We start from the raw sequence: 23,004 nt of genomic DNA on the forward strand, positions 1-23,004 counted from the left end.
AATTATATTTTTCATCTCGACATGCATATTACATTTATTACATTGTCACCGTGATGGATTTTCTTTAATATAAGCACTCCAGAACCCAAATACAGTATTATAGTTATTGTAAATCAGTGTGTTCCTACACAGGGCACACATATAGGACTATATTCTAGATATCCTGTTTTTTTAATCAAAGGAACAAACTTCTCTTTTTGCTTTTAGGAGAATGATCCTTAAAACAGACCCCCAAAATAGAAACTACAGAGAATGAAATGCAGGATTAACGATAAAACAGGCCTACTCGATCACAATGAACACTAACACCACAAAAATACACAGGTAGGGTAGCAATTTTTTTTGTTAAAATAATACAAGCTAACAAGGAACTTGTTCTTCAACCCAGAACTGTTCATAGCAAATCCTATAATCCTTTTCCCTGTAAATTGGGTTCCTTCAGCAAGACAAGAACCCCTGCTTTCTCCCATTAAAACATTAGCTTCCACAAATTATTTCCATATTAATCAAATATTTATGGAAAAGAGACTGGGCTCAACGTCTTTCACAGTAGATTCTTCTCTTGATAGTAAATTTATGAGGCTAGTTTATATCTGCAACAGCATACATGTACATTCTTATGGTAATTCATCATTCCTGAAGGCATATTCTTTTGTTAACATTCTGCATTCACTCTTAGAGTTATAGGCATTTATTTATCTCCTCAAAATGTTGGGAAACAAGCTAATACAAATCTCAGTACATCAGAAAGACAACAATAGATAACACAGGAAAAACTATTCCATAAACCAATAGAAGTAGATAAAATTCTGTATACATCAAAGTAATTTCAGAAGCAATTTCTGTATCTATAGAGCAAACACCACTTAAAACTTTCAAGTTGTTCTGTGGGATGAACCTAGGAAGTCACTAGTCTGGGGAGTTTCATAAAGTCTGCAGCTTTACCTCCTAAGCAGTATCTAATAACCCAGCAAATGAACTTGCTCTTATTCTGGATTCTCCTGCCACAACCACTTGAAAACACATTAAAATAACGAAATTTTTCATAGTCCAGTCTGCTGGAGTTCTGCCCTGGCTGCCTTCAGACAATTTGGAACCTCTTATATTTTCTCCCCTGTGTTTGTCAGTCTAATTCAGGTCCTCCCTTTACCGCGTTTGGAACACGGTCATTTTTGCAGATGTATAAAATAAATTCTAAAAAGAGTAATTTGTTTGCTTGGGGCCACAGTGAAAGACAGAAGTCAGGGCCTGAAGTGGAACTCGATTTTCCTCATGTGGAAGTATAAAAAATCTCCTTAGGCCATACAGCCTTTCCAGGAATTGCCAACAATAAGATACTGAGGCAGCTGAAGAAATACACCTCATTTCAAGACATTTGAGAAAAAATGTTTTTCACTGAGGTTTATGAAATAAGCCATATTTGTGAGAAAGGGAGGTAGTCCTAGATTATTTCTTTAGAAGAAAAAGGGGGGGAACAAAACACAAAAAAACAAATTTCCCAAAACATTGGAGAGCTCGTTCTCAAAATCAGCCAGGTTGTGGCTCATGTAATGAGAGATGCACACACAGTGCTGCTGCCTGGCCAAAGATTCTTCTAAGAACTAGAGTGTGTCACTATAGGAAACACTTCCAGAGAAGATTTCATGTCAGGGTAGAGATTAAGACTTCATTTAAAATTCTCCTTCAATCCCTGGAGTGGCACACGAGGCCACAGAGATCCCTCTAGGAATGCAGAATGGTGGCGGCTGCTTCCTATTCTGAAAATTATTCTCCCTTGCTTTTCCCAAAAATCCCAATCCAGCATGAGACCAGTAAAAGGGATTTTGATACTTCTTTCCTTCTATGGCTTTGATGAAATTTGGCTTTATTACTATTAAATTTAGAATTTTTCACTAGAGAAACTATCTCATAGTCATGATCCTACTCGTCCTTGGACTGAGTATAGCAGGTATCCTAACTGGGAGTGGAAATTATCTGTCTGATAGGAATGATGACTACACCTTGATGTATTGTTGTGCCTTCCAGCAAATCCCAAGACCTTTGCACTTCATTCATCACAAAACCACACAGAATCTGGAGAGGTGTGAATTTAGACAGTTCTTCTAAAAATGATTTTTAACACCCTGAGTGCCACTTACCAAGAGCTTCGTCTTATCTCCTTGTTCTCCCCAGTAAAAGTACAATAACTTGGTAACTGTACAGTGGTGTTCAATGATACAAAACACAGTTCCCTACAGCTACAAAAATGCTGTCTTCAAGCTATGCTTCTGCCTGTAATGTTAAAGCTGCCTGTCTAACCTGCGTGCGTCTCACCCCTGAAGGCTGGCTGGGGAGCAGTCTCCTCCCAAACAGAGATGTCTCAAAAGTTAAGTGCAGCCTGGCAAATGAGTCTGTAGCAAAACTAGCTGAATTTTAAGAAATTAGATCCTCAGAATCAAACAGTTCCCTCCAGAAACAACCCAAGGATGTGGAGCTGGCTATGCTGGGGACATAGCAGTCTCCTAGACAAAACCAATTCATGACGTTTTAGCACTGCCAGGTTAGAAAAGTAGTTCCTTTGTGTTGGAAATATAATTAGTGCATCATTGCTAAGATGAAACGCTACTGCTTCTTTCGTCACACAGATGGGCTGCCAAATTGCACATAATTTATGTTCAATAACCACCCCGTGCAAAATTTTCTGGTCAATGTATAGATGCTGTTGGATGATTTTAGGCTTACCTTGTTTCCTATTTGTTACCTCATTTCATTATAACCATGCATCATGTTAATGCCAACATGTGACTGTGCTGTGCCACTCGGAAGAAAAGGCTGCTGCTTTCCAAACTTTCTTGCAAACTGAGGAGTAGGCTCAAACACTGCAAGTGCCATCACCTACCTTTAATGGATTTAAGATATATTTTTATTTTTTTAAAAAAGCAATGTATTTGAGAAAATGAACAACTACGATGAGCATGCTTCACTTCCACATAACGCCTGGGTAAAATCAGACAAGCTGGAACAGTTATGGACTTACTTATACTTCAGCAAACACCTATTCCAACTCCATATGGTGTCAGAGGCAGAGGCTGACTCCATAAAATCCCTTCAGTTCAAACTCCTGTATGCACCAGTAAGAATTCTGCCTGAAGAACAACTCAGAGTATAAATAGGAAGAGGGATGAGGGATTTTGCTTTGGGCCAGTAAAGATAAATGGCCATTTCTCTGCCACTTTTCAGCAAGACCTAATGTCTCCCTCACACAGCACAGAGGCTACAGATCTTCAAGCATATAATTTAATAATCAAGACCTCTGCCAAATGACAGAATTGAAAACTACAAATGTCCAATAGGGTTGTGTGCTCCTGAGTGCTGCACCAGGCTCTACCAAGATCTGTTGCACACAAAAAGCGAGGCTTTATGGATGACACCATTTACATGAGCTTATATTGAAAGTATGAGAATTTCCCCCCTAAAGCGCTGAGGTGGAGAAATCTCCATTGTTACTAGCAGCTGAGAGAGGATGGTAACTCCTAGTGGTGACAGAATCACCGCTAGTTTCAGCTGGCTGTACAAGCGCCCCAGTTTATGTCCGTTGGACAAGGTGGGGAGCAGAAAGGCAGTTGCTCCTTTTTGGTGTCTTTCATGATGCAAAGCACCAGGTAGCACCCACTGCGATGAGGAGGACATTGCTTCTTCCTTTATAATGGCTGGACTTGTCAGTTGGAACTCCCTACATGGTGACTGCGCCATAGGCAGCTGCAAGACCAGCAACAAACAGGGCAGCTACAGCAGGAGAGTACACAGGGAGCACCCAAGGAGCACCAAAGTTCTCTTGCAGCAGGAGGAGATCAGTGGCCAAGCTGGAGAGACTATGGGAAGAAAAGAGTTTCCGCAGGGACTCATGGAACTTGTTCTGTCTGAGAAGTCATTAAAATTATTGGGACAGGAAGGAAAAACTGGAGGGAAGGATACGTCCTGCAAGGACACTGTCACCTGGAGATAAACTTGCTTGCAAGTCATCTAATAATTGTGAAGTATCCTACTTAACAAGTTGTCTTGTTCTATTTTATTGCCTTTGTAAGTTAGCAAGATGACCCGGGGACTGAAAACACTTGGCTTCCCTTGGTGGATTTCCTTCAAAAAGGAGAGGGGTATTTCCATGTCACTGCTACAGACTGCTCCAGCTTCCATAACTGAGGGTTAAGATAGAGAGGATGACTATCTATCACGAGATATCTGCAAATGATTTTACTGCTGGGAGTCAAAAGGACAAATTAAGAAGGAATTTGGCTGCTGCTTAGAATAAACAGCTGTTTTCAAAAGTGAGGCTGCAAAACTCTATTTGTTAGCAGGAAGGTTAAGAAGTAATCCTATCACTTTATTCACAAGTTAGAGTAGACACTTTAGAACCTGTCATGATTTGAACTACATTAATGTATTTTTTTTTCTAAAAGAAAGTCTTTCATGCGTAAAATACCTGTATTGGCATGTGCACACTACTGCACAGAAGATAACTTACCTCAAGCACCTCAGTATCCTGGACTTGGCAGTAAAAAATTTGGAGAAATCATGAAGGTTTACTGGCAATTTTTTCTCATGGTCATAAAGAGGAAAACCAGAAAAGAATTGGCCCATCACTTGGCCCAGGCTGTGTTATAGAGGGAGTAGAGGGAGTTGGTCATAAAATCTACAGTGATGTCAGACAAGCAAAGGACTAACTGAAAAAAAACAACAAACCAAACTTGGAGGGATGTTTTTTTAACAAAATTGGATCCAATATGTTTTCTATAGTTGCCATTTCAAGAAAATGACTCAGCTGTTTTAATTAGTCACTCAAAATACCACAGGGGGTGGGAGGGGCGGGAAATGAGGTCACATTTCAAGCTTGTCTCTTCTCTTATTTTCTCGTTGGAAAAAATACCCCAAATGTTTAAAGATCCAGATTCTGAAGAAACTGTTGAAAACTTCATCCCCCCCCCCCCAGTTAGAATTGTCCTCTGCTATCCTGTCTTTCAAAGATATGAACCACTGACAACTCTTGCTGTTTCTTTAGGAGATATAGCTACTCAGCACCTCAGAAAATTAGATCTTGACTCAAGTCAATTTAATATCAGAGAGAAGCATTCACTGCTAGCCTTGACAGTCCCAAACACCTATTTATCCATCTCACAAGTACGTTACAGAGAGTGGCAGTAGCAACACATGCAGATGGAATTTGACATGACCTACAGATAGAGGGAAAAGAAGAATTCACTCAGCCTGTCCCACTTAATCTGAGATTGCAAAGAAAGGTTTGAATGATGAAACACATTTTCAACCATAAGATCTCCCACATTAGTTATTAGGGGAAAATCCACTTCACTGAAGGTGTTTACAAAGGACAAAAGACTTTAAGTATATACTTGTCCTTCAGAGCTGTTCCCTGTTCAGCCTAACAGGCTAAGCGTCAAAAGAAAGAGTGACATTCTCACAGTGTCTAAGTGATTATTTATTTAATAGGATAGAGTTTAAAAATCCACCATGCACTCAATCTTGATCTAGCGAGGCTAAAGTATGACTTCGTGCTGCTTTACCCAAAAAACTCTTCCAGCTACAGAGGTCTGAGTGGTTTACAAGTTTTAACTAAGATTAGTTTTACTGAACCCTTATGAAGAATAAACTGAAGACTCAGATAAAGAAGAAATGCCATCTTTCCATTCCAGTTCTATGGCTATAAGACCATGTTTTCTTTCATAAAAACTTCATACAGAAAATGTTATTTCATCCTATAAGTCAGCTAAGTGCTTTAATTCAACTCTCTACTCACAAAAGAAAAAAATATGGAGAACAAATAAACATGTGCCTTTTTGACTGTCTGATGTAGTTTTTAGAATAGACTTTATAAATAGTTCTCAGTAGATTTAGTCAGAAAGAATGCTATACACCTATCCGACAGCTAAAATAGGGGCAGTGTCAGAGATAATTCAGACAACTAATTTCTATTGAGCTTTTACAATGATCTCTGTCACTGTCATTCCTAGCTCCTCAATACTGTGCCCACAGGAATAGGTCCTTTCAAGAACCTAGAGCTCTCTAAGGGGGACATACCCATTGCAAGCAAGTTAAACTTACTGAATCCATTAACATCTTGGCAGCTGGAAGAAAAAGCTTCTTCTTTATGAACAGCACTGAGTTTGGTAGAGGTCTTGTCGGAAGTAGCCACAGGACCCATCTCCCTCTGCGTGCTGGTCTGAGTCTCCTTCTGCTTCTTGGCTAGCTTCCTTTAGGGCATTTTGAAGAGGGGAGAAATCAAGGTCAGTTTTCCCTTGTTAAAAACAAAACAATGTTAAATTATTTTGAAAACCACAGTTATCCCACTTGGTCAGACATGCAAGGCATGTGGCAAGCCGCATGAGAGGAAACTCCACAACTTTTTTAATATAACTGTTGTGGAGCACAATAAATATAGTGATACCAGTCTTTGAGCTTAGCTGTCCCTCCCAGTAACTTATCTTGCACAAACCTGCATCACCCCAGCAGTAGGAGTGCTACATCAACCTAGAAGAGATAAAGTCCCTGAAGCAGGTGTCAGCTGCTCCAGGAAGAACAAAGGGCATGGGAAGAGGGCAGTGACCAGAACCGCTCAGCTAGCAGGTAAATAGGATGTCTTCATCTATTCCATGGGGGCACTTGCACTCATGATTTTCTTCAGGTGCTCTGGTGCAGCAACTTTGTGCAACCTGAGAGCTTGAGCAGGAGTTTTGCCCTGTCCCCAAGCAGAGCAACGAGGCCAGCAGCCTCTACTGAAGTCTGACACACATCCAAACTACTCAGAGCATCAACAGTCAGTGAAGGGTGGGCAGATTAAAGGTTGAAGTTATTTTAGAAATGTCCAAATATGCCTGCATTCTAGGAAAATCGATGTTTTCTTGTTTTGAGGAGACTTCAAAAAACATTGGCAAAAGCGGAAACACTGTCTGTTCTGAAAACACTAGCCAAGCTGAGAATATTAGAGGCTCCTCTTTTGCAAACACACCTAATAAAAAGAAAATGGAGAGAAGCAGGAAAAGTGAGCTGCTAAGCTTCCATTGACATTTGACTGCCCTGTGCTTCATTCATATCAGAGCGCAAAACTGTTTAAAAATGAATGTATGACATTCTACAACCCACACCTTGAAAAAATATCACACAAATCCCCAGCACCGGCAAAGAACTTTGGTTACTCGACTTCTGTAGATAAGAAAATAAAACAAAAAAAAAAAAAGAGAGGAAAACAGATTACTGTAAGAAGGAGCTTTAGTTTTCTTTTTTTTTCCTCCAATTCAAAGGATAAAAAAAAATCCTAACAACTAAATTATTTTGCAAAGAGGTTTTTCTTTACTAAAATGACATGCTTATGGTAAGTACTACCTATCTTTTAAACGTCATTAGATTCTTAAAAGGATATTCCTTGTAGCTTATTCCAACAGGCTTTATTTATTCACAGCATGTGTCAGAGTGGCATTTACAAGCAAGTTCAAGCACAAAGCTGAGCCCCAGCCCTTCACAAGATGGGTAGCTAGGCCAGCTACATTCATTTGCAAAGAAGGGTCAGAGAAAACTAAACCCTTTGCCTGTGTTTGTGGGAAATGACTATTTTAAGGCAAGTTGATAATCCAGACCAGGAAAGCACAGGTTTATGGAGAATCATCCAACGTTTGATGCAAACTTTTGAACAAATGCATCTGTTTCATCTTCTCAGCCAGTGGAGGTTCAGGTTTTTACAGTTAGTGGTTTCATTTCAAAGCCATGGCTTTTCAAATTTGGTACATAATCACAGAGTGCATATTTAGATCTCACAAAATTTCCATGGTGTATCCACTTCTGCAGATGAAGATGCAAACAGAGGAACCGTCCCTGAGCGATGAAGCAAAAAGTAGGCATTTAATGATGTTAAAAGCTTTGCTTCCAGTGTTCAGCAATGTTAGCACAGTCAGATTTATTAACTATGAGCTGCAGCCATGGGAGCCCCCTTTTTTCTGTGCTGTGGTAACTGAGGTAGCAACAATAGTCTTGAAGTGTATTATCCCTGCTAGGTGCTTATTTTAATCCTTTAGATTTGCTAATCATACATGGCTATGTGAATTCTTTGGCAACAAGGTTTAAAATTTCTCGGTGGGAAACACTAATCCAAAATGCCGAAGTCCTTAATAACAAGCACTCTGGACTGCTGGGGTGAGCCATTGCAGATGACTACTACTGGTGTTTAAAAATGGTGAGTCAAAAAGGGTAACTTCCTTATTAGATCCAGATTAAATTATTTATGGCAATAATTATCTGCAAGTCCCATTGCCTGGTATCTTTTCAGAGATGCCAACAAGCTACAAAGAGCCGGAACTGGCAAACTCATTTTCTCTTTCAGTGAATGAGCAATAACATTTCTGTATGTGCTAGGCAAGAAAAAATAACCCCAAACCCAAGCCCATTATTCCCCAAAGGCCTGCTTACGAAAGCCCTATGCAAAGTAGTTCTACCTGGTCCTGTAGAAGACAGAGAGGCCCCTAAAACATTGGCTTGAATGCCTAAAAAGAAAAGGTGACATGAGTTTAAAGTTCTCAATCTAACTCGCACGCACAAACCAGGCTGCTCGCGGGTGGACCAGCTAACGCTTACGCAAGTTCAGAGAGAAGCCATAAGGAAAATTGTTCTGCATCTGAAAATGCTACATTTTTCTTTCAACAGCATGTTATCAGTTTCCACCTTTCTCTCTCTCTATTCCAAGAATGTAAAAATTCTTCATCTAAATTTAGAGGGAAAAGGAAGACTGATCTCTTTTGAGGATTTCAGAGCTAAGCTTGCCAGACACATCAAGGGGCTCTCGCTTTCTAAATGTGCCTTTTCTGCCTCCGTTATGTGTCTGGATAGAGTGGCAGCACAGGACTAAGCCTATTTGGTCCTTGCCATCATTATAATTCATAGAAAGGATTACAAAATCAAATGACTAGCACTTTCTAGAATGTTAGGGATGTGACTTAAACCCACAGCTAGGTAGAGTTTTATTCCCCAGCATGTCAAAAATGCCTTTGGAATTGGAAAAGCATTTGTCTGGAAATGCTGTTTCCCAAAATAGCCGACTTCAAGAGATCTCTGTGACTTGCTGACAAGCTGCATGAGTGACATGGTTAATGCTCTCCTTACTGACCAGCCTCCCCTAAAGACAACAAGTGCAACACCCTGATGGAGCTGCTATCAGTGCATTAGTGTCAATCAGGCACCGGCTGCAGGCTGCTGCCAGCGTGTGCCCAGCACTGCCTGACACCAGGCACGGGGAAGACACTTTCTGTCTCATGCATTATGCTGTTGGAAAGGGGAGCAAATAAAAGACCAGGCAGATGTTTGGAAGAAGAATCTGATACAAGCCACACAGGGTGAAGAAACAGAAATGTCAAAATGCGAATAAGGGGATATTAATAGCTGGTTTAACTTTAAGCATAAGAAAAAAGTGTCAGTAAGAAAACAGGAGCCCAGGGATGGGGGTGACTAGGTCGCCCTTTTCAGTTCAAGAGGGTTTGTAAATGAAGAGGTGATGTTTACAAACACTATGCACACACAGGAGGGATGAGACAGAAGGATGATGAAAGCAGAATAAAAAATGAAACCAGCTGTATAATCAGGCAGTTGAAGCTAACCCAACTAAAGCAAGGCTAAAACCATTGCCAGTGAACCTAAACTAAGCGCAAATTTTGAAAAAAAAAATAAATGCAGATTTGATTCATCTGGTTTTGAAACTTCTACTCCTGTAAAACACTGGGGCACTGCATTAAAATAATATTTTAACAGTCAAGGAATGCAAACTTAGTATCAAGTATAAAACATTTACTGCCAAGGGCATTAATCAGAAAGCTCAAGCAGTGTTTTTAGTGTGGGGTATCTGCAGGATCTGATTCCTGCCCGGCAGAAGTTTGGATAAACTTCAGGGATTACTTTTTAAAACTGTCTTGCAAACTCTTCTCTAACTTTTTTACATCAATTTTACATGTATGAATATTAAATCTGTAACTGCCACTCCTAAAGAGCTCTTGTACATGTACGCTGACAGATTTAATTTTAGATGTTTCACAAGGATGGATTATATACACTGTAATGTAGATTTGCATGCACAGGTAATTTAGACATTAGGTATAGATCACACAAGTTAAACATGAAATTTCCTCCTACAGACAAGAATTGCGTATTGCTCTCATTTTCAATAAGCAATTTAAGAAAGCTACTAAATACCACTCCTTTTAGACACCTGCGTGTAGCAGTGTGCTAGGAGTACACATATTATTTATGACAAAACCTGCAGAAGGATAAAGCAGGCACTGATCAGCCATGCAAATACTCATCAGGGAGCACTGCTTAAGTAGCAGCTCTGTGGAAAAGGATGACTGTTCCCTAGATCTGTAGTAGATCACAAACTCCATTTCAAAGAACAGCCTCATGCTGGTTTAAAAACACAGCCTCAAGTTGCACCCAGGGAGGTTTAGTCTGGATATTGGGAGAAATTTCTTTACTGACAGAGTGGTGAAGCACAGGAACTGGCTGCCCAGGGCAGTGGAGGAGTGTCCATCCCTGGAGGTGTTCAAATGATGTGTAGATGTGGTGCTTCAGGACATGATTTAGTAGGCGTGTTGCTATTGTGTTGATGATTGGACTTGTTAGCGTTGGAAAAGCTCTCCAAGATTAGCATCTCTACGGTTCTATGAAATAAGTGAAGGTTCAGATGTGGCACTGTGGTCAACAAACCACAGGCAATCTCTTCTTCTAACAGAGGATCAGCAAGGCCCCTGCTGCACTATTGCACTTCAAACAGAATGTGGGCCAAGGGGACGCATACAAAGGCAGAACACAACAGATAAATCTAGAAGACATGACCTACAAGCAAAGGCCAAAGGAAAGATGGATCTTGAATCTAGGGAAAAGAAAATCAAATAGGCTTGATATGTCTTCAAACGTGTGAAAAGCCATCACAGAGAAGTGGTTCTTCCTGTTTACAGGAACTGGGAAAAAAAATAATAGGGCTAAGCTATGAGAAGAGCAGGTCATTTTAGACTTTAGGAAAACTGTATGCAGTAAAGCTGCACATCTCTCAAGCTGACCACGCAGGTTGCCTGTGAAATCTTTAAACCGAGAGCAAGAGGAACAAGAGCTAAAGGCCATACACCCTTCTGGAGGGGAATCTCCTCCGTGGGCTCCGATGGTCCTGCTCAAAACTGCAGCTCACCACACGCTGCCTTTGTGCATCCAGTAACCTAACCTCAACAGAGGTGGGAAATATTCTCTGGCCTAAGCACACAGGCAGCTTACTGCTTCTCTTAGCCGCTCTAAGGGCAAATCCTCCACTCACAGGCAAGTGCAGAGACAGCTTCACTTGCACTTTTTAGCACCTGCCGTGGTGAAGACAAACTCAGTGTGGGTTATTGCAGGAGCAGAGGGAATTTACTAGAGTAAAGGCTAAGTGAAGAGTGAGGACCAGCTGCACCACTTGTACTCACAAAGCAAAGATTACTTGACATGAGAAAGTGATGCGCCATAGATATATGTCAAAAGAGGCTCTGAATATTTTGTACTGCGTGTATACAAACACCAGGTCTTGAAAAATGTAAGGCTGTGCTCTCCAAGCTTCACTTGATCAAATTAATCACTATTTGTTGAGGACATTTACTTATAAACACATAAACTTTAGACAAGATGAGTGTGTATAAGAGCCATACAGTGTATACGCTGGTATAGACAGCCAGCAAACACTGCCCTCTGCAAAGTTTAGGTTTGAGATCACCACACAGACATGTTCCAAATAAAATTTCACTTACTTTCTGGACTTTTTTTTCATTGGACTGGCATAACCACTGATTCATGGTTCTGTTGCTTCGGTTTTGGGGGACTTCGGGGTTTTTTGGGGTTTGTTGGTGGGTTTTGAGATCTACTTTTTTTTTTTCTAAAAAGAAAATCAGTTGCTTCTTAAAATTCTGATTTAGCAAGCTGACCTGTGCAGGCAGATCCCACCATCCATGGAAATATATAGAGATATTATGTATGCATGTGGTTAGACAGAGGTATGCCTATAAATAAAATAACGTTTTACTTCTTTTCAAATGCCCCACAGATGGTGGAAATAAATTCAGCACAAACTCTGTTATTTCAGAAAGTGCAAGTATAAATTTAGCTTAATACCTTTGCCAAAATCTCTCCCATGAAGAGAAAATGCTGGCTGAAACCACCACAACAATTAAAATTGGTCTGAAATTAAGCTAGGAGTCAAAGAGGCTTCCTAGCTGAAGTTGTGTCCTTAGTAGTTTAGCTAGTTCAGGGAAAAAGGAAAACAACGTATTGGCCATTTAGTGTCCTTTCATGATAAATAATACTAAACTGAATGCTTGTAACACATACATGAATCTATGTATTTCCAGAAATACTCCTCTGGTTTGATATCACTCTTGGTTAAATTTCATTCTATAACCATTACCTAGCAGGAGAAAGAAACAAAACAAAATAAAATAAAACACCTCAAGCTCCTTTTTCTGGTAAGGAAATAATAAAGCCTTGATATGGATTGCTGCAGCTAAAAATACTGTTGCAAAAGAGGTTCTGTCATTCAATACAAAACCTCCTTTAAACCAGCTGAACTGCTGTCTGTGTTTTACAGCTTCAGGTAGGAAAAGAAACAAAACCTTTAAGACGCAGATGGCCTTACATTGCACATCGTATCTTACAATGCATTAAACTTCAGTGCAATGTGGCAGAGCAACAATTCTGTACAAAACCTTAGACCACGTTTGTATTGGTGTAAATACAGAGTAACTCCTCTGAAAAGGTTCACGCATCATCTTGGTGAGAGGGATGCAATGAGTGCACCAGGACTGGAACTCCCAATTCTGCATCCTTCTCTTCCCATCACCAAACCAAGTCCAGTCGAAGGATCTCAAACTGTAAGCAACTAACTTTTAATGGTTAGTAAGCTGAAGTACAAAAAATGATGCCAATCCTGCACAATGACTTAGCAAGTAAGGAGTAGAAGTGCCCTGGGTCTGTACTTCCGCTTAAAATGTGTTGAAGATCTTTATGGTCCTCTCCTTCAGCCACAATAACACCCCTTCCTGTAAGTCGTAGGAAATTTTTAATGAAGTGTTGCTACGCAAAATTCCATTTCTGTTTCCCTGCTATGCACAACAAAATAGCTAAAAGAGCTGCTTTTATAAATGAATCATTTGGATGGGTCTCACCAAAGCTGCAGGTACTTGACTATCTTACAGAATCAGATTTTATGGTCCTGGGGAATTGAATACAAGAGAGGCTGAAGGCAGACCTCCAGTAGACTCTAGAGGCTACCACAGCACTTACGGGCCACCTCTGCAAACATCAGTGACTCAATGATATAAGTCTCTGTGAATTTATGAGACTTCTCATTCAGAACTGCTTAGAAGCATTAGGGTTGGAGATTTTGGTCCCTAACAAGAAGAAATGTCAGCATAACAAATGAGAAAGCCTTGAGAGGAATTATCTGAAAGCAGACAAGAATAACTCTAAGAAGCATAACTTTCAAGTCCAGAAACTGAAACTAAAAATAAAGTGATGTAGTCCATATGGTCATATTTAAAGGTCTGCCAATAGATTTATTTGAAAACCTGCTTTTCAGTAGTGGTAACTCATTCAGCTGAATTTTGCTTCAGGACTTAAACATCCATACGAGATCCTGGCAAGGAAAGCAATTCTATTTAAAAAAAAAAATATATATACATATTGCTGCTCCTATTTTCACAACATTTCAAATAAACTTAGATCAAACCTCTCTGCTTATAAGAGGCTGTAGCAATTTCTATCAACTTTGGCTAGGAACTACAATTTTTAGCAACCTAAGATTTGCATCTCTAATCATAACAAAACATCCTATTTCATGTGAAACTTGAAACTCAATAAAACTTTAGTCATATACTGCTTGATGGATCCTCCTGTTTTCTTCTCTCACTACTGGAACACCTCTCATACCCTATCGTTCAGGGAAAAAAATAAACACAGCTTAGTTTTGCCAGATCAGGAAACAGCCCAAAATTCAATCTGAAACCAAATGTTGACACTCACAGCCTGATGATTGAAGTACTCATTGCATGATAACTATCTGTTACTTCTACCATAGTGATGCTCCAGCTAGCAGGGCTCATGCTTGATGAAGCACCTGGGACTCAGAAGTGCAGAGCCAAGAATGAGCTCTCTACAAAAAAATCTTGGGTGCAGTTGCTATGGAGAAATGTGATTTCTGCATCATGAGCTCAAATCTCCACTGAGTGCTTCCATGGGGTGCTATGAACACAGAAACTTGCCTAATGATACCTCTGGTTCTTCTCTACCACGACACGCTGTGCGTTGTGCATCTGCTTTATTAAATCTTATTTTATTAAATCTTATCTTATTAAAAAACATTTGCTTCTGCTGCTCCCGAAGCTCATTGTAACCTCAGGCTTGGGTGACCTCTGGAGGTCTGTCTCTTCACTTTTCTTGAGTCATTCTCCTGTTCCCTGAGAATAAAAAGCTCCAGCATATTGATCCACAGTAGCCATTACCAAGACAGCAAAGAGACCACTTAATGATACCCTTACTTTCTCCATAGCAGAGTAATCCTCAGCTGACTCCTCAAAGCAATGTTGTTGTGCAGATGTAAATAGAAGCCACACAGGGCTCAGAACTTGGTTCATGTTCTTAAACACACAAATCTCAAAATAAAATAAAGTAGGGAACATTCTGACCACATACAACCCGTTCGAACAAGATAAAATTATAATGGAAAACTGGGGACTGGACCTTTCAGGCAATGGTGCTCACTGGTTGTAAGGAAACCAAAAGAGTAGAACAGTGCAGAGGGTATTTTTCTGAAGTTCATGAGAAATGGGAAGAAGAGGAAAGGTTGTAGCAAGGAATGCAACTAGATAGTAGCACCTACAAGTTGAAAACATTCCATGCTTTAGCACTTAGTTAAACCTCTTCTGAAACCTGACTATCCATTCTTGGTGAACCAGCATGAAATCTAGAAGAAATGGAGTTACTCTGCATTTACAATTATGTAACATGGCAAAGTCAAGGCTCATTATGGTGTCTTTAGGCTCCTCACACACTTGGCAAGTGGGTAAAGTTTCTCTTTCAATTATTTTCTGGTAAGTCATTGAGAAGCAAAATCACCCCAAGAGGTGATGCATAGGGATCCTGTTACTTAACTCCTTTGGATATAAATCAACTCACATGGGAAAGTGGTCAACTTTCACTTAAAGGGCAGAATATAAAGGCACTTATTTCACTGACCTGCTGAGCAGCTTCCCAAAGTGTCCACAGGATCAAGTCACAAGATTAAGACAAAAGTGAACTGAATACGCAAAGGAGGAGGTTCTCTAGAGGTGGCAGATTAAGAGGGGCTAGTAGAACAGATACTGCCCTTTTGACTACTGTGTCCATGTCAGAGCCCTGGAAACTCTGGCATGTTGCTGCTTTTGGAGGAAAGGTTTAGGTCAGTGATGGGGCTGCTGCTTCTGAGAGATGAAGAGGAGAGACCTGCTTCTCTCAGCAGTAATAGTTGCCTATTCCATCCCTCCCAGTCCTTTGTTGGCAGCCAAGGCATCCAACTCTGTTCTCCAGGACTCCTCCCTCAGATCAGTGATCCAGTCCTCTCCTCCTCCTGATCCTCAGACAAGTAATATCATGGCAGAAACAGCTTGGCCCTGGTTACTTTCCAGCTCCTCAATCTTTAGGCAACAGATGGCTCTGGAAGTATTGATGTGTGAAGCGTTTTCACAAGCCTTAACAACTGCCTTAATTATGCAGCATTGTCATTAGGACTGGAAAGGTGATTTAGATCTGACTATCTGAACCGTTTCATCATTCAATGGTCTAATCTGACACTCGGAACCTGGCAGCTCCGGGAGTAGGGATGTTTCCTCAGATAATGTCAAGTCCTAGTTGTCAGAAACCTTATGTTTTTAAAAGCTTATAACCATGGCTGAGAAGTTCCAAACAATAACTTTCAGATGTGAATTTCCCTGTAGTCTGGATAAATACGACAGACAATCAAAAAAGGTGCAGTTGGGGCACTGTGTTTGTCCATTAGCATTGGAAGAGCTATAAACAAGAACTAACATACAGGTGTTTGCAGGTACAGTTATAGGTGCAGTGGTGAAACAGGGAAAACATAACAGTGTGAAAGTGAGAAAATAAAACACAAGCTGTTGGAAAGATAAATGGAAGGGTAAAAAAAGAAGCGCTAAAGGAAAATAATACAACAAAGCACAGAATTACCACAAGGTGAGCACGCTCAAGAAACATTATCCCCAGCCAAGTACTTACAAGTAATAGGAGTAGGAATATGCGTTTCTTCTAAATATTGACAGCCAGTCAGATGGACAAAATATCCAAAAGAGAAAAAGAAAACAAAACACAATTAGATTTATACGAACTCTAGTATTTCTTTCACTATACAAAGTATCTTGTTGCCTTTTGTATTGAGCCACTTTTTTCCTACAACTTTTTCAGGAGCACTTTGTCCATGAGGAATGGATACAGAACTGGAGACAAGAAACACAGGATGTGTTTCCACATCTGCTGTTGGCTTGTGTTGCTGTGACTAAATCGCCTCACATCTTTCTTCCTTAACTTTGTCATGTCAATGACACGGATGATGAGACTTACCTTTGCCTGTGAAATGCTTTGAGTTGTTTTTGAATGCAAAGAAATATGTAAGAGCCATTGATACAAATAACAATAAATGGGAAAGTGACAATGTAAGAACACCACAATATTGGAATATTTAGACAATGAGAAAATTGTGTAATGATAAATCAAGCTTCATCAAACTCTAAAATGCAAATAGTTCATTAACAATTCAAGCATCGCTGCATATTTTTAGATGATCACTGGGGGTATGCATTAGCTTCCTGCGTCACTGTGATTAAGCATCTTCTATTACAGTTTTTCAACAATTCAATACAGAAAATTTTGATGTGTTTTTTGAGCACCGCCACAAAATGAGACTTGGCAATAAGTTATAACTTAAGAGGCGATGTCTTCACTTTTATAACTGAAAAAGAGCTGCTCAGATAGGGCTGTTTCACAACAGATCTAGCACGTCATTACAGATTAACAGCAAGGCACAACAGGAGCCATGGTCAAGACAGGGATAAAAAAAATAAACACAAACCTCAACCTACTGCACAAATTTAAAATTCCACCCTTGAATTCACTATAAACACTAGGAAGTATAAATGTAGGCTTCAAGTGCTCACTGTTATGCTTGCTCTGAACACCACTTTCATAAGCTCATATGGAAACTGGACTCAGTGCAGTTATGCTCTGTGCACGACCATGGTCTTTGTTGTGGATGCTCTGGGAAGGGAACAGTGATTTATAGATGGTTGGTTGGGTTACTCTGTAATGACATGTCTTTCCTGATGGTTGCCTTTGCTATAAACCTGAAATTCTGACCAGATTCCTGATATATGCCAAGTTATTTGAATGACACCTATTCCGAGATATTCCCTGTATTCTACATGCCACAGCAATGCACCAGTTAAGGTACAATGATTGCCACTGAGCTTTGCATTGAGTTTCTGAGCTTCTCTGAACTTCTAAGCAAGGGGAAAACCACCAGTATGTGAAAAACAAGAGTCCACGCAGCAGAATAATCCAAAATTATTCTCTTCATTAAACACCACCCTGATACACCAGTGTGAGGTTTCACACAAAACTATCAGCTGCAATTGTTCTGTTGAACAATTCTGCTGTGCTTCCTGCGTTTCTCGTGTCTCAGCCAGCAGATATATGTGATCACACAAGACTCTTAGTTCTCATTAAAAAGCTGTGTGTCCCTCAAGGCTACAGAAAAAAGCTCAGAAAGATTTCTTCTGTGACGACAGAAAATAAAGGGAGACAAACAATAGAAGGATTCTATTTTGGGACTGGACAGGCTATTTTGGCTCAAATTCTCTCAAAACATGCAAGCTAAAATAAGGACTTCCTAAGGAATATCTCAAAACTAACTGTTAAATTTGGTCAGAGTTACAGATCACTAAAAACATGACCCAATCCCACAATGTATCACATAACCTGAAAACCCTGCCTGACATCCACCTAAAAAGGGACACAGAAGGGTCTTGGGTCACTGAATGAGCAAATATTCCTATAGTAATTCTATCCAACAGCTTGAGCATGTTCTGCTCAAGAAGCATTTGGGGTTTATTTAATTAGTTTAAGGTAACAGTGTAAATCCTAATCCAGAATAAGGAGCTGAATTTTCATAGAAGGAACTAATCCTAGACCCTACATAGCCCCAAATCTCCTTTTTTTGCTACCAACAGCACTTTAAAGAACTTATTTACAGTGCACCCATGACAGGCTGTCTGATCCTATTTATTCAGTCTTATACTTAAAGGGGTCAGTAGAGGCTTTGTATGCTCAACTGCACAAGCCTGAAAAGTGTCACGTTCTTCACTCCAGGGAAATGCAAGTCACAAATACACCAGGGTTAAAACTGTCCAGACAAAAATCAGAAGTGACCAAAATCCAATCGTCTTGGGGGAAGCAAAATCAAAGGGTATTTTCTCCAGAAAATATGTTTACAAATGTCTTCTTTTTCTCTTTTCAGCTTGTTTTTACTAATTAGTCCTGCGTTATTTATTATAGAAAAATATTGAACTAATATTAAGTATAAACAAACAAGTTCCTTAGAGAATTAGCAATGTTTTGATACCATAAAAATGAGGTATTTCAAGGTGCACATCTATTAATGAAAGAAAGGGGAACTGCCTTAAGTGGGCAAATGTACCCATGTAGGCATTAATCACCAACTGTACATTACCAGGCTAAATTATGTTGCAGCAATTTGTATATCCATATACATATGATGGTATTGGAGCTGCAAACATATAACTCATGTAAGCTAGTGGGTTTCCAAAACCAAGAAAACAAATTTATCATTGGTTTTTATATTAGATACTGTAAGACATTCATATTTAAATCAGAAATTTATATATGCACACACAAAATTTTTACATAGATATATAAATACAGAGACTTTAGCAGGCTTTAAAAACCCCCAGGGTTCAATGAAAACTTTTAGATAACAAATGTAAAGTCAAATTCAAATTTCCTACTGCATGAATGTTCTGGCTGGCTGAATTTAGCTTCACATACCTAACTAAACCCTACAAAACATTGACAGACCCTCCAAAATTTGCCAGTCACTGGAGTTTTTGCAGTATGGTCTATGTAAACTACAAGCAACAGGGCAACACTTGCTCAGGCCTTATACATGTATGTTTCAAAAACGTGTGCTAGTTTGGTACATCTTGTGATGATCTGTCTAATCTTAACTTCAAACCAGTGCCTGCATCCTCTTAGTGTTTGCATCTCTTCTAATCTCTCCTCGTCCTTTGCTCTTTTCACTGATTAACAAAATGCTTCATTCAGGAAATCCACTGCTGTGCCTATTACCAATGAATTATCATGTCCTGGACCATGAACAAATGTCACTGTGATATTTTCCAGCCCCATTTGAAGAAGAAGCCTCAATTTTTTCTAATTAATTTTTTTTCTGCGTTGTTGCCTTGCAAGAATACAGTAGCTTGTACAGTGAGGCGTTAGCCTTAGCAAACCAAAAAGGAGGACTCTTTTTAAAGTAAGGTTAATGCAAAAATCCAATGCAGGGGCTTAAGCACGTAACATTTCTGTTTGTAAAATAGGAAGAGAACTTTATTGTTAAACTGTTCTCTTAGACTAGCGCGAGTTTTCAGCTATGCTCCTCCAGAAGTTCAGATCGACCTGTGGTCCAAAGCAGCCTTTCATTTTATAAAAGCTGGTCCCAGTATGCTTTAGTTTACAAATGAAATGAGCCTGGTAGGTTTAAGTTCATCTTCAGGGAACACTTATCCATATGGAGCTCCAAGCCTCAATTGGACATGACTGGTGGTGCCCGTTCAAGGGAGACCCAGAACCAATGCAATCAGCAGGTTTGTCAGCGATGCTGGAGGTGCGCTACGCAGATCTACAGAGGGCAAGCCTCCAAAAACTCTCTGTGCTGTTTAGTTTCCAAATGGGAAAAGATCTTAAAGTCAGTGAGGCAGTTTATATCTTATAATAATGTGTTTTCCAGTGTGTAATCTTGCAGATGACAGTAAACAGGCAAAGAGAGATACTGACTGCAGTGATTTTGCCTGCATGCACTTGGGTGTGTTGCTGTGTTTGGGAAATACAGAGGAAAATATAATTTTCCTGCTTTAGAAAGAACAAGGGGAGAATTCATATTTCTAATGCTCCCCCTCACCTCCTTTCTGATCTTAATTTTGAATAAAGATGCTCAGGTTAACAGAGCCTATGGCAAAGCCAGATATAGCAAAGTTCCATCCATGGGACACCATGCTCAAATTCACTATGTCCACAGGCTCCCATGCTCATTTCCATTGCTTCACTACTGCAATGTGCTTCTCCATGCATTTTCATGCACTATCCTTTCTCATTAATTAACAATTACTTATCATTAACTCTTTGCAATAGCAACCATTCTTCTGTTGTTCATGCATTATAACATCTGCCAGAACAGGCATCGTTTCTAGGACTACAACTTCTCAGTGGCAGTGTTACATAAGTAAGCATTAACTGTTCCCCCTGTAACACAACAGGACGTTTTATCTCTCCTATATTTATTCTCTTTGAAGTAACGATGCTCTAGGTAGAAGGTCCAAGATGCAAGCAAAGCAGAAACTTACCTTCTCTTGATGGTAAGCATTGCTCCCAAGAGAATAATAACAAACATCAGAAGACCAGCTATAACTCCAGCCATTTTCACCGTGCTGTCAACTTGTTTTTCTGGTTCCACTGCATTGGAATTCTGGGTGGAAGCTCCTTAAAAGATGGAGAAAGAGGAAGGAGGAGACAAAAAGACAATTTGTAGAAAAATCATGTAATCATCCACTTTAAATATTAATTTGAAAGCCTAACAACTTATTTGCTATCAAATTGCAATAGACAATTGTCCATCTAGCAAAATCTGCCTTTAATAAGGGCTAATGACAGACAATTCAGAACAGTAATAGGGTGTAAAATCCCAGCGTAATGCAACTGACTCTAATATTTTACCACATTATATTGTAATGGGGAATTTACTCTTCTGAAGCACTCAGCATGCACCCAGAAGCAGGAGAATTAATAGCAGTTATAATTCTCATTTGAAACAGCTTAAGTGGAGGTGCAACCCTTACTCATCAAGATAATGAATATAAAAGTTTGCAGTAACATATCCCATAATACTACTCACAGAAACTTTTTTTCTTCAAAAATCAATACACATTTGTAGTTCTCACTACACTGGAGGCCTAAGTTTTGTAAACATGTAGTTACAATTACACACGTAACAAACATAAATCCAATGCACAGAGCACCCACCACATCATCTAATATATTCCATGCATGACAAGTTTTCCAGGTCAGGTAAAACAACATGATTTCCACTTGAAATTTTTGAGTTCTTTTTAATAGTAAAGCCTACACACTTAAAAATAAAACCTATTTAGGAGCATTATTTACATAGCATTTCTTCTACTTCCTTATCATGATCTGACTTTAAGGGTCTTTTGCCTATGCATTAACAGAGGACTTTGCAGAATGCTACCCTCTCCCCTGTTGCTGAGACTACTTGTGTTGTGTTTATTATATACCTTAGCTCTGATAACTTCACTACTTGCTGCGGAGAATTTTTCCAAATACACCTTAAACAACTGAGCTTAATTTAGGTCCCACAAGATCTGAATTGTGGCCACTCTGAAGACTAAAAAAGCCTGACTTTACTATATCCCCGATATACTTAACTGCTCCTAAATCTATCAGAATTACATTTGATGAGGTTAAATGAATTCATGTTACATAAGATCAGAATCTCTTCTTGGATTTCACCTTTGTTATTGGAATCAGTCAAGTCTTCCTCTACAGCTTAAACAGAGTAAGAAAAGTGAATCAAAGGTGAAAGCAGAATCCTGTCATCAGAAGACCTTCATGCTTTGCTCTTTTAACTACTCTGTGTCTCTGACCTTCAGAAAAAGATGAATAACATCTGTTTGTGAAGTCAGTTGCTTGCAGAGATAACATTCAATGGAGGCATATGTTGGTGAGAGAGTAGAAAGCCTCACAGGGTTATTCTTTTGCCCATTTGCCACATGCTGAACTGCGTATGCTGTAAAAGATCCCTGTCCACAAGGATGAGTCCAAATGTTTCCCATGACCTAATCATAGAACTGAATATAGGGATTCCTGATATATTTTGAACAAGGCCTTAGCTGATGGGCTCCCAGGGATCCCAGAATCGCAGAATCACTAGGTTGGAAAAGTCCTCCAGGATCACTGAGTCCAACCATTCCCATCAACCACTAAAGCAGGTCACTGAGCACCTCATCCACCCATCTTAAATACCTCCTGGGATGGTGACTCAACCACCTATCTGGGCAGCCTCTGCCAGTGTCTGATGACCCTTTCGGTGAAAATATTTTTTCTGATGTCCAGCCTAAACCTCCCCTGGCGGAGCTTGAGGCCATTCCCTCTCGTCCCGTCCCCTGTCACTTGGGAGAAGAGCCCAGCTCCCTCCTCTCCACAACTTCCTTTCAGGTAGTTGTAGAGAGCAATGAGGTCTCCCCTCAGCCTCCTCTTCTCCAGGCTAAACACCCCCAGCTCTCTCAGCCGTTCCTCATAAGGCCTGTTCTCCAGCCCCCTCACCAGCTTCATTGCTCTTCTCTGGACTCGCTCCAGAGCCTCAACATCCTTCTTGTGGTGAGGGGCCCAGAACTGAACACAGTATTTGAGGTGCAAGGATGAGGATCTGATCTTGATTAAGGTGCTATAGTCTCTTCTCATCATACCTGAACACTGCATATAGAACAATAACCTATTGAATGCAAAACAACAAAACTCACTGCATGCCATGATAAAAGCATGATTTCAGTTTTCTTACCGCTAAGCTGTTAATCTAGTTTACCACAGCAAAACACAATATTTACCAAGCAA

General features: G+C 39.9%; 1 protein-coding gene across 8 annotated transcripts in view; it reads right to left on the reverse strand.

Moving 5' to 3' along the window:
* PTPRT (protein tyrosine phosphatase receptor type T) overlaps positions 1 to 23,004 on the reverse strand; it is a 451,009-nt gene that overhangs the window by 49,263 nt on the left and 378,742 nt on the right. For 5 of the 8 annotated variants that reach the window (XM_069871722.1, XM_069871719.1, XM_069871725.1 and 2 more), the window contains 4 exons: positions 20,721 to 20,856; positions 16,309 to 16,338; positions 8,475 to 8,522; positions 6,094 to 6,242 (listed from right to left, as the gene is read on the reverse strand). In XM_069871722.1, coding sequence (XP_069727823.1) covers positions 6,094 to 6,242; positions 8,475 to 8,522; positions 16,309 to 16,338; positions 20,721 to 20,856 — 363 coding nt within the window. The remainder of the gene's footprint in view (positions 1 to 6,093; positions 6,243 to 8,474; positions 8,523 to 16,308; positions 16,339 to 20,720; positions 20,857 to 23,004) is intronic. The other 3 variants (XM_069871726.1, XM_069871724.1, XM_069871720.1) reach the window with 1 other exon arrangement.

Source organism: Phaenicophaeus curvirostris, chromosome 18 (assembly GCF_032191515.1).
Source record: "Phaenicophaeus curvirostris isolate KB17595 chromosome 18, BPBGC_Pcur_1.0, whole genome shotgun sequence".
NCBI lineage: Eukaryota > Metazoa > Chordata > Aves > Cuculiformes > Cuculidae > Phaenicophaeus > Phaenicophaeus curvirostris.